The sequence below is a fragment of the Platalea leucorodia genome, assembly GCF_965183815.1.
Source record: "Platalea leucorodia genome assembly, chromosome: 2".
NCBI classification, from domain to species: domain Eukaryota; kingdom Metazoa; phylum Chordata; class Aves; order Pelecaniformes; family Threskiornithidae; genus Platalea; species Platalea leucorodia.
This window is the reverse complement of record NC_138824.1, coordinates 21,795,714-21,809,387: the sequence shown is the minus strand read 5'-3', so window position 1 is coordinate 21,809,387 and position 13,674 is coordinate 21,795,714. Positions and strand designations below refer to the sequence as shown.

At 52.6% G+C, this 13,674-nt stretch overlaps 1 protein-coding gene across 2 annotated transcripts; it reads right to left on the bottom strand.

Moving 5' to 3' along the window:
• Positions 1–2,616: 2,616 nt before the first annotated feature.
• Positions 2,617–8,122, bottom strand: SHISA2 (shisa family member 2; the record flags this gene model as incomplete). 2 transcript variants are annotated; one of them, XR_014230663.1, is made up of 3 exons in its annotated part: positions 2,617–4,713; positions 4,848–5,731; positions 7,819–8,122. XR_014230663.1 is itself a non-coding variant. In XM_082336016.1 (2 exons), 2 exons carry the CDS (start codon positions 8,120–8,122, stop codon positions 5,178–5,180), a joined length of 858 nt encoding a protein of 285 aa, XP_082192142.1. In that variant the 3' UTR covers positions 2,617–5,177. The 2 variants fall into 2 exon arrangements, 1 of the variants encoding a protein (XP_082192142.1); XM_082336016.1 differs by having other exon boundaries at positions 2,617–5,731.
• Between the last annotated feature and the right edge of the window lie 5,552 nt (positions 8,123–13,674).

The window sequence follows — 13,674 nt, the reverse complement described above, 5'->3', positions numbered from 1 at the left end:
TGTGCTGACATTTTCCAGATATAGAGAACAAATTGAGCCAAGCAAATATGACAGCATTTCGGCGAGGAAATTACAAGACTGGTAAGTGTTGGGAGGGAAGGGGGTATGTGTGTGCAGCAGGGAGAGAGCCGCCAGCCCTGTGCTGGGGCTGTAGTGCCTGCCCATGGGGTGGCTGCACCCGGGGCCAGGTCCAGCCCAGGAGCTGTGGGCACTGGTGCACCCCAGGGTGCTGAGGCGAGACGTGGCCCAGCCCAGTCTCACCTCTGGGGCTGGCCACAGCATCCAGCTGGTGCAAAGCAGCTGCACCATGGTGTTGGTTCATGTGCAGGCTTTCCACGGGTGAAGCCCACACTGATAATTTGTGCCACAAGGGCCAGCGCAGTGGGCATCTGCCCACTGACGAGGCACAGGAGGCTGTTACGGCACCAGTGACTGGTGGTGCCTGGCCATTCACATTGCACAGAAATGCCATCATGGGGATTAAATACTCTGCTACAGGACAGGGGAGACCCTGAGCCCCCAGGGAGGGCAGGATCCTACTGAACTGGCTCCCTTCCATGTGGATGGGGAAGAGGAGTAAGGATGGCACAGGCTTAAGTGACTTGTTCAGTCCCTTTGCAAGTGATCCTGGGCAGGAAAATGTTGCAAACCCTGCTGAGGACAGAGCAATAGTGCAAAGGGACCTACAGAGAGGCAAGAAATATGGGCAGGAAACAATAAAAAGAGATTCAGCTTGGAAAAATACAAGGGAATACACGGGGGGAATGGTATTTAGTAACAACTTAAGTGGGAGGGAAAGGACAGGAAAGCAGAAAACTGGAGGGGAAAGAAGAGCTCCAGCAGGATTAAAAGTGAACAGCAAATTAGGTATTTTGAAAGGGAGGTGCTGAGGTTCATGTGCTGAGCTGGGACCCACACCCCAGGCATTATGAGCCACGTTTAAGCAACTGCCTTTAATTGCACCAAGCTCCACTTTCCCCTAATAAACGTGGCGACGACTTGTAACAGCTGTACAGGGGCACGCAAACCTCCTGCTAACGGGGAGGAACAGTCTTTGTCCTCTGATTTTATCTATCTGGCTGATAGGTACGACATTTGAAAGTAGTTCTCCGTGTGCGTGTTGTGAGGGGGCCGTGCCACCTGTGATGGTTTCGTGCTGTTCCCCTGCACGGCTCAGTGGTTTGGGCACCATGGGTTGGCCGGCCGATGGGTGCAGGCATGGCCCCGGCTCAGCGCTGTCTGAGCCCGGCAGGATTGCCTGCAGCTGCCACGCGGGCACCGCTGTGCCCACGGTTCCCCTTGCGAGGACACCAGCAGCGTGTTGGTGTGTGCTGTGGGCATGCCACAAGCTGCTTCGCCCACCATCATTACTGCTTACCCTACACACCGTCTCTGGCACAGTACTGAATGCTTCGGTGCCTTAAATAGGTAGCAATGTATTCAGAAACAGGCACTGAAAAAGCACGCCGTACACTTTAAACTGCAAGTGAGTGAGAACATAATAAAAGGCAGGAAAAAAGAGGAATTGTTTAGGGCAGTCTGGGAAGATGAGACTGAGTAATCGGATGAAATCGAGCAAGCAAAAAGGCGTAGGGCCTCGCAGGGCGGGTTTCCTCAGCCGTGAGTCATCCCGCACCGAGCTGCAGGACCCTCCGCAGCGAGCCCCACGGGGAGCATGCAGCCAGGCTGCAGGGTGGGTGAAGGGACTGCAGGAGCGTGGCCATCGCTTCTTACAGCCGTATAAGGCTAAAAACGTATTTACGAGCCACGCAGCAGGTTTAGGAGTGCAGCTGCAATTTTTTAATCCTCAGAGTTTAGACTCTTGCATTATAAAGAAAAGGGGAAGATAGGCTTGCCTATGGAACAGATCCACAGTCCTTGGTAGGACCCACGAGTGGCCGTGCCCATCCTGGTCCCTGGTCCGAGCCCATCCCCAGCTGCCATGGCATGGTGCTATGCAGCAGCACTGCACTGGGGTCTTCCAGTTATCATCTTACACATGGGACTACTATTCCTTCTGACTTGCGATCAAATAGAGCCTGGGTCTCAACTAGCACTGTAGCCTATAAAACGTAAATAAACGCATCTTTCCTAACCACCACTTGTGCTTGCTCAGAGTTTATCAACAAGTTTCCATGCTCTCTTTCCCCATCCATAGTCACCACCTGCAGCAGAAAAAACCCTACCCCTCTTGACCAAGTTAAAAAAAAACTGCCAAGGGGGGGAAAAAAAACAAACATAAAAATACAAGAAAAAGCTTTGACACAAACTATTGGCCTCTCCTGCTGTGAAGTGCTCATCACTTCAGCACATCTGCTCGAAGCTGTGGCTGACCCCTCCTCCCCTGCCAGCTTTCTGCTTCCAGCCCTGCTCCTTCGCCTCCCCCGGACACCGGGAAGCCGCGGCATTTCGGGACACGCTATGTACAGACTGACCAAGCATTCAGCCATGTAAGTTGTTGGTTTTACTGTTATTCTTTAAAAACACAGCCAAAAACCCTAACTTTGCTGTTTGCCATGGTCTGGCGAACAGGGCTCTCAGATGTGCTCTTGTAGACAGAGGAAAGTAAAGCATTAACTGAAGACAAAACCGATAACAAAGCAAACAAAAACAAAGTCACACCATAAAGTATTTATTAAGAAACAAAGGCAGCTTTTTTCTTCATTTGTAAGAAACACTTTAAAGCAAGTGCCCTTTCAGAGATTTAAAAGCTATATCAAATGGTAACATTGGTTTTACATTATTGTACATGACATAAAAAAACCCACATCTGACAAACGTCGTTTTATTACAACTCAAGTTTCTCTGCCTTCAGTTGTAAATTAATTTCTACAGACTTAAATTTAACTTATTCTTTTTTTTTTTTTTTTTTAAAAACAAGTAAACAATATACAAAGAGATTCACCTGAATTTCATAGGTCAGAGGAGGTGTCCTTGCCAGGGCATGTGCAAGGCAGGAGTGGGCGCTGGCAGCAGGGGGGAGAGCTGACTTGGTTCACAGTTGGGAAGGATCCCGAAGGAATGGATGGGCTTCTTGGCTGGCCACGCAACAGGCCGGGTCTCACCGGGGGCCAAGCACCTCCAGCTCCTGCCGAAGCCACCAGCAGCTGAAGGCACCCAAGCTCCCACGCCTGATGCAAGCCTGGCTTTGCAAGGTCAGCGTGTGGGCAGGTAGAAACCTAAATCCCCACGGGACCCTGAGTGCATGTTGGGTCCTTCAAAAGCCTGGCAGCACCCAGCGCTGGTGCACCTACTGCCTTTAGAGACCCCCGAGCACCGAGCTGCGCGGGCAGGGCAGAGCAGAGCTGTCACCCAACGCCTCCGGCAGCCGGTCGCTGCCGTGCCGAAGCCACCCAGCCTGGCTGGAGGAGACGCTGGGTCTCATCAGTCAGTCTCTCTGTCCAAGTCCTACACGCTGAATGGGCGATCGCAGCCAGGAACAGCAGATCTGGGATAAATTACCTATTCATTTTCCTATGTCAGTGGTCAAGCCATTTCTGCCCACTGCAGACTGCCTGTGTGTGGCATGTTTACGAGTAAACCATTAGATTTGGCAATGCTTCCGCACGTATGCATAATTTAAAAACAGACATACAAAAAATAGTAGTATCACAGTTATTGCTACATACTGATACAGTATCAGACAATAAGAAACCTTTTATTAGCTCTGGTCTGGTTACAGTAATTGCCCAGTTTTGGTATATGCCCTCAGTCCTCTGGTGCAGTGTTTTGGCTGAAGAACAAATGGATGGAAATGCAGAGACTACATTTTTTAAGAGACAAAACCAGCCTTAAATAGTTTGTTGCATCCAGAGGGATATATTACAATTAGCACAGCCTGATTATTCCCAGCACACTGTTGCCTCTTCAACCTGGAGAGGTATTTTTTTACCCAGACGAAGCAAAGCAAGACGGAGCCAGCAGCTCCAGTGCAAAGCATCGTCCCCCCCGACATCACGCCTCCTCCCTGACCCCCGTGGTATCACGGGGAGCCGCAAGCACCTTCATCCTTTGGTTGGGCTTTTTTCCTTGTTTTTAAATACAGCTGTGCCTTCCTAGTCCCCTGCCCCATGGTTAAAGAAGAAAAGGGGATGGGTTTCAAGCCCCCGCCAGCCCCTCCGCATCCCGGCTGGGGCAGCTTTGTGCAACCCCCAGCCCCCGGAGCAGAGCTGGGGACTCGGAGAGGGCTGGCGGGGGACAAAGCCCGTTTTCCTATGGTCAGACTCAATCGCAAGCAGGGTGCGGGGCTGACAACTTCGTGCGCATTCACACGGGTTTACTGTTTCATGGGAAGTGAGGTTAAATCAGGCGTGTTTGGAGTCACAGTACGACCTTTCTCTGCCAAGGCAGTTTCAGCTCAGATGCTGCTGGCTGGACCAAAAGCTTTGCTGAGCCTCAGGAAGAGCAAGCACCTCGTACCCTGTTTTTAGTAAAAAGTTCACAAAGATAAAGTCTGTGCAAACCACTACTGGGTCCTGATCTTGAGGCAAAACCAAATCAAGAAGGGTTTCAAGTGCACTGGAAGGAAGAGCTGAATAATTCACACTCTTCTAATTCCTACATAAATACCAGGGACAAGGAAAATTGGTCTTTGCAAGACTAAGCCGTTCGTGGCGTTTCACCCCAAACTGGGGGTGCATAAGAAACCATGGGGGCTGGCACCAGCGCCCGGCACGCAGGGATTGCAACTGTTCGGCTCTCGGCTGTGATTGTCTGTAAAGCAATGGGAAATGTCATTAAGGAGCTGGGAGAGGAGAAAAGAGGTTTCTTAAGTACTGCAGTCTTGTACAGTGTAACAAAACTCTTTCTACGAATTAATTAGGCAAATACTTCTGACTGTGTCATACCTGAAGGGCACTTAATGGCTCCGGCATTTATCTCGCAAGTACAGTGATCTGAAATACATATGCATTTTCAGCGTAATCCTTCGCCGCTGTAAATCATGCGCTGGAATGAGAGCGTATCTGGCAACGTTAATTCAGAGATATCATCCTACAGTTTCTGGCAACGGACCCCGATGAAAATAAATGGTTTATAAACACTGTCTGACATGCATGAGCCTTTCAGAATTATTTACAAGTGATGTTCTGGGAGCTTCGTTCCAAGGAAGTATGTCTCCTCTGTTCAGTTTAGATATTAAAATCTGCCGGGTGGGGAGGGGGAGAAAGGCGTCAGCGCTACACAGTCACAGCTGGGTACATCTTCTGTTCGCTGGTGGCGTGCGGGTAGGGAGACTGGATCTGCCTGTAGCCGCCCTGCAAACCGTCGAGGAAGGGGGGCACGGGGGTCAGCGGCATCGAGTCGTGCTGCACCGCGTAGCCCACGTACTGGGGGTGCAGGTACTGCCCCTGGTGCGGCACGATCTGGGTAGCCTGCTGGCAGTTCAGCACCGAGAAGTTCGTCGGCATGTTGACGTAGACGTTATTCATGGTCCCTTCTGGCAAACAGCAGTTGGTCTGGGACCTGGTCGGGGGGGCTCTGGCCCCCGAGTTGGCGCTGGAGCTGGAGCTGGCGGCGGTGCTCGACTGGCGGGAGGAGGAGCCCCGGGAGGTGCTGGCACTTGGGATCATGGGGATAGTCTCCATCAGGCGGGTGCCCCCGGGGGCTCGGCTCTGCTGGGGCTCCTGCTTGGGCCGCAGGCATCTGCAGCAGCAAGCCGCCACCAGTGACCCCAAGATGATGAAGGCGACAAATACAGATCCAACGATAAGGAACGGCACGTAGATGGGCACTGCAACAGCAAGGAAAACATCGTCACTGGGGGACAAGGACAAACCTCAGCAGCTCTGGCAGAAGGTCCTGTTCCCCTCGCCGAGCCCACCTCACCCCAGCGCAGGTCAGTGCAGGGTGAGCACTAAAAGCTGTGTGTGCAGCCGAGCATTTTGCACAGAGAGGAGGAAAAGGGCTGCTAAAACCAATGGCTGGAGTTTCCAAAAGCATCTTTAAAGTTATTAGCAGGGAGGAAAGCCCACAGTTCACGCCTCGAGGGAGAACAGCTCTCTCCCATTGACAGTGGTCTAGTCCACATCAACCACCACTCCACATCTCACCAGACCTTGTCTCCGATAGACCCCGCCAGAAAAATCAGGCAAAAGAACGCTGGGTTTGAACCATGCCGTAGGGAGATACTTTGGGGGCAGGATCCCTGCTCAGGGCTTGGGAGCACAGGGTGGTCCAACCACGGTGCTGCATGGCATCCCTCCCCATCGCCAGCCCTCTCCGGCCGCTGTCACCCTTGGGGCAGGGGGACAGCCAGGCAGCACCCGGGCAGCAGTCGCAGGGGCTCTGCCACCCTGCAGCCCTGGGGATGGGCGTCCGGCTGCTCTGTGCTTCAGCCCTGGCTTTGGGGAGGAACCATGGGGCAGGTGGTGGGGCGACAGCACCATGCTCCAGAGCTTCGTTACCAGCATCCCTCCTCATGAGGCTTAAAGAAGGAACATCAGGGCAGGAGGAGTGAGGGCGGACAAGGGGTGGGAGCAGAAAGTACAGGTGATGCTTCTGCGGTGGGGTCAGGAGCCCGACGAGGCGGATAGCAAACGCCATCCTTGGAAGGACCTGGGCTCCGGTCGCTCTGCACTCCCAGGGAAAAAGCTGTTTTCTCTGCCTCAGTAAGAAACCTGCATGGATATATCCAGGAATAACAAGGGGAAGGTGCCTCCCTTCAGTGCTTGCAAACGCTCCCAACAACACGCCTGGGCTTCATCATTCCCACTGAAACCCAGCAGCCGCAGGGCTCGGGCAGGGCTGCGGACCCCTGCCTGACCGGCACCAACACAGACCTGCACAGGGGCAGGGGACGCGGCTGCCCCTCCTGACAGTTAACCCACGCCAGCGCAGGGCAACGGCTCCCAAACCTGCCGAGCAGTAAATATTAACTGTGAAGAAGACTTCAGAAAAATGCCTTTTCTCCAAACTGCAGAGGGAGTTTTACGCCCACTCAAGTCAGACTACCTCCTTGCACAGCCTATTACATGGAGCGAGTTATTAACCAAAAGGCCACATTTCCCCCATTTCTTCCGTAATTTCAGCACTTTTTAAACAAAAGGCTTGCAAAAAAATGTCTACTTCCACGCTCAGCAATACAGTAGCTCTTGAGCAGGTGCATGCGTGCCCAAGTGCTTACTACAGACGGTAACACACAAGTTTGCCGAGAATAAAACTGTCCTAACTATAACATCACTTCAGGCTACTTCTAGTGCGTTCAGCACGCAGGGGTGGCAGCAAGCGTGCCGGGAAGCCACCGAGGCTTTTTTTTAAACAGCAGCAGAAAGACTTGAGTTTATCCTTGAAATTCAATCTTGTAAAAACCAGTCCTAAGCGGGGTATCTGGGCTGGAAGGATGCATACAATTAAAGCGGGGACCGGCCAGAAGAGATTTTGAAATGTCATGTTACTTTTTTTTTTTTCTTTTTTTTTTCTTTTTTCTTTTTTTTCCCGCTCGCACGGGTGGTTTCATTTGTTTCGTCCCCTCTTACCCGGGAGCACGGCCGGGGCTGCGGAGCCAACTCAGAGCGGCGGCGGGGCCGCACACGACAAGCGGTGGCTCCGAGGCTGCCGGAAAGCGGCGTCACCGACTTTTACAGAAGCCAGGGCTGGACGTTGGAATGGAGGGGAGGGGGGTGAAAGAAGGAACTAAGCGCGGGTACTTTTTCCCGTTCAACAGCTGCAGAGGGGCTTGCCTGGCCCCACCTCCGCTCCCCTGCCCCACCGCTCGCCGGTGGAGGGAACCGGCGCCAAGGGGAAGGAGTGGGCGAGAAGTTGGCCGCAAACCCGCGGCGGCTCCCCCGGAGCCACGGGGGACCCCCGGGGCCGCCTCACCTGCCGCGCCGTCGGGGCCGTCCTTGCCGGGGCGGCCCGGCTCGCCGCCGCCCTGCCGCCGGTCGTTGTCGCAGGCGCCCTGGTCGAGCCGCGCCTCGGCGCTGGAGCAGCAGTAGCGCAGGGCGCAGCTGCCGCAGCAGATGGTGGCGTCGCCGCCGTCGAAGCGCTCGGGGCACTGGAAGCCGTCCCGCCAGCCGCCCTGCCCGTCCAGCCAGCCGTGGCAGTACTCGCCGCTGGCCGCGGCCCCCGCCGGCAGCAGCCAGCCCAGCGCCGCCAGCAGCAGCCAGCAGCGCCCGCCCCGCATGGCGCCGCCGAGGGGGCGGCGGGCGGCCGGTCAGAGCCCCCCCGCGCCGGGGCAGCGCCGCCCGGGCCCCCGGGGCGTGCAGCCGCCGCGCTGCGGGGAGTCTGGCCGCGGGTCCTGCCGCCGCCGCCGCATGCCCGGGGCTGGCCCGCGGGGTGCGGAGCCGCCGCCGGGAAGGACCGGCCGGGCGGGAGCGGGCGCCGCCGCTACTCGCTGCTCCCTCCCCGCCGCCGCGCCGCGACGGCCCGGCCCCGCGCCGCCCCCATGGGCGAAGGCGTGCGGGTGCGGGTGCGGGTACAGCCCGCCCGCCTTCCTTCCCTCCCTCCGCCCGCCCGGGCAGCGCTCAGCCGCCGCCGCCGCCCGCCCCGTCCGCTGCCGCCGCGCCCGGCACCGCCGCTGGGGCGGGGGGGCCGCGCCCCGCCCTTATAGGCAGCGGCGGCCCCCGAGCGCGCATGCGCCCGCCCCGCCCCGCGCCCCCCGCCCGCCGCGGGGGGGCAGCGGCCCCCGCCGCCGCCCCGGGCCCCGCCGCCGCCAGCGGAGCCCGGCCCCCGCGGGGCGCCGCCGTGCGGGGCCGCACGCTGCCGCGCTGGGCACCGGCGGCGTTCTCGCCTCCCGGCTTCCCACCTGCGGAAAGGCGCCGGGATGCGCTTTCCAACGTGGCCGGGCTGCGCAAGTGTCAGTGAAGTTTGACTTCTGTGGAGAGACCGAAAACGATTCGTGCGTTACCAGCCGGAGCTCTTCCTCACAAGACACCGGATCAAGTAAAAAACGCTTCTTTTAGTAAAAAGGCAGAAAACGGGATAGCTCTGATAACTATCACTGGTTTTAAATCCTGCTGCTGAGTCATTTCACTGCAGGGAAGGTGACTGCAAAACTACGTTTATTTGCCTCATTCTTTCAAGCTTTTCTTCTTCAATTAAATTATTGTCTTTCACTAATAACATACCAGTCCTTCCCCCTCCATTTTCATCTCTCTCTTTTGTTCTCACTCCTTTCAGCTGCTCCTAGACAGCTGCAGGCTTTCACAGAGGTATTAGTCTGGACCAGCAGATTCTGGTCAAATTACAGCCCAGGTAATTGCGTTTTGCCCCCTCGGCTTCGCTGCTGCTGCCAGTGAATTATTTCCCAGCCCTGTCCCTTTCCCAGCTCAGCCCGCGCCAGAGCCACGCCACCATAAAGCCAGGGTGCAGAGGTGGTTCCCACACATCTCACGCCTTACTCCAGAAAGGATTGGTAACCCAGAGCAGCCAACCTTTGAAAAAGCTTGTACTTATCAAGATGAAAAGTAGGATTGCAGCGGGACAGGTTCTGCATCGCCCCTATCAACCCAGCTGGGCAAACGAGAAGAAGCTTGCAGGGATTTAAATGATGGAGCTTGAGATGCTCCGTCTCAAAGCCTGAAGAGCAGTTACCAGAGCTGTCAGCTCCAGCATATTGGGTTGGGGGTGAGGAGTGCACCACGGACGGTCGGGACCGATGACGGATTTAATACCATCGGCCCGCGTCGCCCAGAGCACCCATTGCCCAAGCCACCCGCGCTGCGGGTCGGCGTGGAGGCACGGCGAGGGAAGGGGAGCGTCTGGGAAGGGGTTAAACCAGGAGCCGCTGTCAGTGACCTGTCGGGGTGTCTGGCAGCCCCCAGTGACAGCACGGCAGCTGTTGAATGCCTTCGTTCATAGAGGTTTTCCTACAAGATCATTTTCTTTAAATCTGGGTTGGACTGACATTTTCTTAATAAGAAAAGCAGCTTCTTGATTCTTTTATACGTGGCAAGCAAAATACTTTCCCAGCCCCATCCTTCGACTTGATGGTTCCACTGATATTCAGTAAGGTGGATCTCTTTCAAGAGCAATAACAGCCTAGTAGAAGATAGTCTACTTTTTATTTATCTAGCACATATGTAGTCCCAGCTAGGAGCCTTGATCGCAACAAAATACCAGCACCAGATCCCTTGCAGAGATGATCTGTAACAGGTACTTTATATATTCAAGCTCAAAATTTGCCTCAACTTGTCTGGGTAAAATGGGAGATAACAGCGCACCTCACTGTGCTTTTGTAAAACTTAAAACATTTGGCGTTTTGCAAAGTGCTTTAGAATGTAGTTAGTGATGGACACATGGCACAGATTTTTTTTTTCTAGCTGTCTTTACAAGCTGATCAGGTAATATTCGTATTATTTGAAATTTAAAGCACAAAAAAAAAAAAAACCAACAACCAAAACCCAAAAGTAGTTACTCTGCAACTTTTTCACTTACTCTTCTGTGTCTAGCAACATCATGACATTAACTCAATCCTTTTCAGTGTAAACTAAACCCATCACTAAGGCCGCCACATGCTATTTCCCATCAAACTGAACATCTTGCAGCTTTTGACACGTATGTTACAGTGGGCAAAGATTTTTAAAGCCTAGAAATATTCAGTAATGATCACATAGTCTATAAATCTCTATTACCTGCTTCAACTTTATTTTTTCTAAAAGTATCCAAGCTTCTACTACTACCAGTTGTAGTTTTCTGAGGCCTTTGGCTCAATAGAAACATTCTTTGCCCTTCTCAAGCCAAAAGCATGATCGCAGGAAAGCAAATACCGCGTTTTATTTCACAGTCAGCTGAAGAACTCACATGCTGTTCTGTGTTTCCTGCAAAGTCTTCTCGCTTTGAGCAGGGAAAATAACATTTGTTAAAATTACTTTTGTTAGCTGTCTGAAACTGATAAAGTGCATTGTCTGTATTTTTAACACTCTGAACTGCCACCTGCCTGTGCAGCAGCGTAGGGGATAAGTACCCGTACAGCACGTCACAACGTTTGCAGGACCCAGCGTCCAGCCGCAGCGCGGGCCGCGCGAGAGCAGTGCCCGCACACCCGCGTGCCTGGGCACCGAGCTGCGACACAGCTCCCGGGCCGGTGCCGGACCGGGGCGCTGATCCCTGCAGGCAAAGCTGCTGCTGGATCATCGCCACCGCATGCTTAAGTGACTGTGTAAGACTGCTATCTTCTTACCTTGTGAATTCATTGAGTGACTGCATTGACAGATAGTGTCCTTACTATAACAAAGGCGTTTTAGCTGATTTACTACTACAGTCCCTCTACAGACAGGAATTTTTAAAAAGTATTTATGTGCCTTCAGAACATGGTGCTTTGCTTTCCTTAGGTTTGCAGGCCTTATTTGCTAAAGATCCTTGCAAATACAACTGCTTCCATGTTAAATGAACAAAAAAAAGAGACACCAGCAATAGGAAAGGCATGAAAAGAGGGATAACACAAAAACATGTCTTTTGTCCTTAACAGCTCCCAGTTCCACAGGGGGAAAGCCAAGGGCACCCCACCTTGAGTCTGAGCTGCTGGACTGGTCGCAGCAAGGTACCACAAACATGTGCTGGGACGGGCTGTGCCAGCGTGCATTGGGCAGGGAGGAAAGAAGAGAAAGGACAAATTAGAGGAAGCTGTAACAACAAGAAGTAAGAAGCAATAGTCTCCCTCCCCCTTGGGTGTCCATCTTACAAATTCTCCAAGATAAAGCAGGAACGCAGACCTGTCGCCTTAGCCTGTGTCCCACCTGTTTTGGTTGGAACCTCTTTAGAGGTAGGAAAAGGAAGACCCTGCGCCACGACCCTCCGAGCTGCCGTGAGTTTCCGTGGGTGTGTAAGTGGCTCTTGCTGCTAGGGATGTTTGGCTTTCCCTGTCGTATTTCCAACCCATGCTCTGCAACTTGCCACGTTCCCTTGATGGTAAAAGAGACACAAAACTGGCAGCAACTCCTATCCCATTTTCCTTTCAACCCATTGGAGATAAACTTTAGAGAGTGGATGGGTGCTTTCTTCCCTTCCCCTTTGGGATATTTGGTTTCATTCTTGGTAGCCTGGTCACTTGGGTACAAGTGGGATTTCCTGCTTTTCATTGCCCAGCCCTGGATGCCAAGCAAGCAGTTATGTACCTTTCTCGTTATATTCAGCTAGTGTATCTACTGTTACATCGTTACTGTCAAACAATTTTCAACCTCATCAGAAACCTTGAAAATCTGGATTCAGGAATTACTTTGGCTCTGCAGTTGTGCCCACAACATTGCAAATCAGGATTGTAAATTAAAACTCGTAACATGAAGTCTTCTCCCTCCCTTCTCCCAAAGAAAAGCTAGAATTCGTCATCACGGTACTATTGTTTAGATCATTTGGCATGTAAAAGCCAGGCCATGCTTACCACTAGAGCTGGATTTTATTGCAGTTTGTACACTTCCATATTGCAGCTTAACACTTCATCAGTAGCCATTCCTCTTCCTGGTAATATAAAATAACGGAATCAATTCCCATCTGAAAGCCAAGCTGAGTATGTAGGGGTTTAGTTATTTTAAAAACTGTTTGTTTTGTTGTTTGGGTTTTTTTAAACTTATAAACAAATCACCTTGGAGTCAGAAATCCCTGCATCTTGTACTTTCATCCTGGCAAAGTTGCTTCTCAGGTAAAACTGTATTTCCCGCTGATAAAGCAATGCCTTGCTGCCCCCATGTGAAGTTAGTGGGAAGGGTAGCGTTATTAAAACACCATCACTACGGGTTTTGTATAGAGAACTGTTGTAATCAAGAGTGCAGTCCTTCCTGACAGGTTATATTAAGGTAATTTCCCAGATGAGGCTAATTACCAGAATATATGAGCTTAACTTAGTAGGGTTTCCTTCTCTGCCTGCCCTGGTTATTAGCTACCTTTTACACTAGTGTAGCTATACCTGTGGTAAGTATTATTTAAACACCGTCAGTATATTTAAAGGCCCAAACTGCTACTCTTGACTGTGGCATTACTTGCATAAGCCGGACTGTTTTTTATCTCTGCTTAGGGAACATATTTAATATCTACATTTTCAAATACACATGTATTCATAGCAGAAAGGCTTTCTTTTATTGGCTCTCATTTCCTGGAAAATAATTAGAACAAGATGACCCAAGGAAAAAAAAAAAACCTCACAGAAAGAGTCAAAGGACTGTAAAAATAACCTCGAATTAAATGGTATGAAGTTCGCACACTCCTCGAGGGCTGGGCCGTGAGTCTGCAGCGGCTGCACCGGCACCAAGCACATCAATACGCAAAGCGCGGCTTCCGCTGTCAGCGCTCGCTGTCTCGGCGCACGCAGCAGTGACAGCAGGCATCAGCGCTGGCACCACGTTATCACAGCCAGCGCAGACACCTCCAGTATCACACGGCTGGCTCCAAAACGCACCGCTGTCTCGATAGCGGGGTTAAGGGATGCGGGCCGAGGGGAGCGAGGTGACCGGGTAACAGTATCTGTAAGCGCTGGGGGACACCTCCCTTTAAATTCACGAGGGCAACACCGCAAGAAGTTAAGGAGGAGGCTGTTTCTCAGAAAACATCCCCCAATTTCAACACGAGCCCCGTCGGACTGGAGCTTGAGGGAGTTTGTTAGCACTGTCTGACTACTCGGCTGTGATCAATACAACTGTTGTGCTCTTCTCCCAGGAGCCTTAGTACATTGATTTTTGGAGCTCCCACTTACTGCAGACACAACGGATTGATGTAACAGTAGAAAAGACACAAAGCTGATGTGCA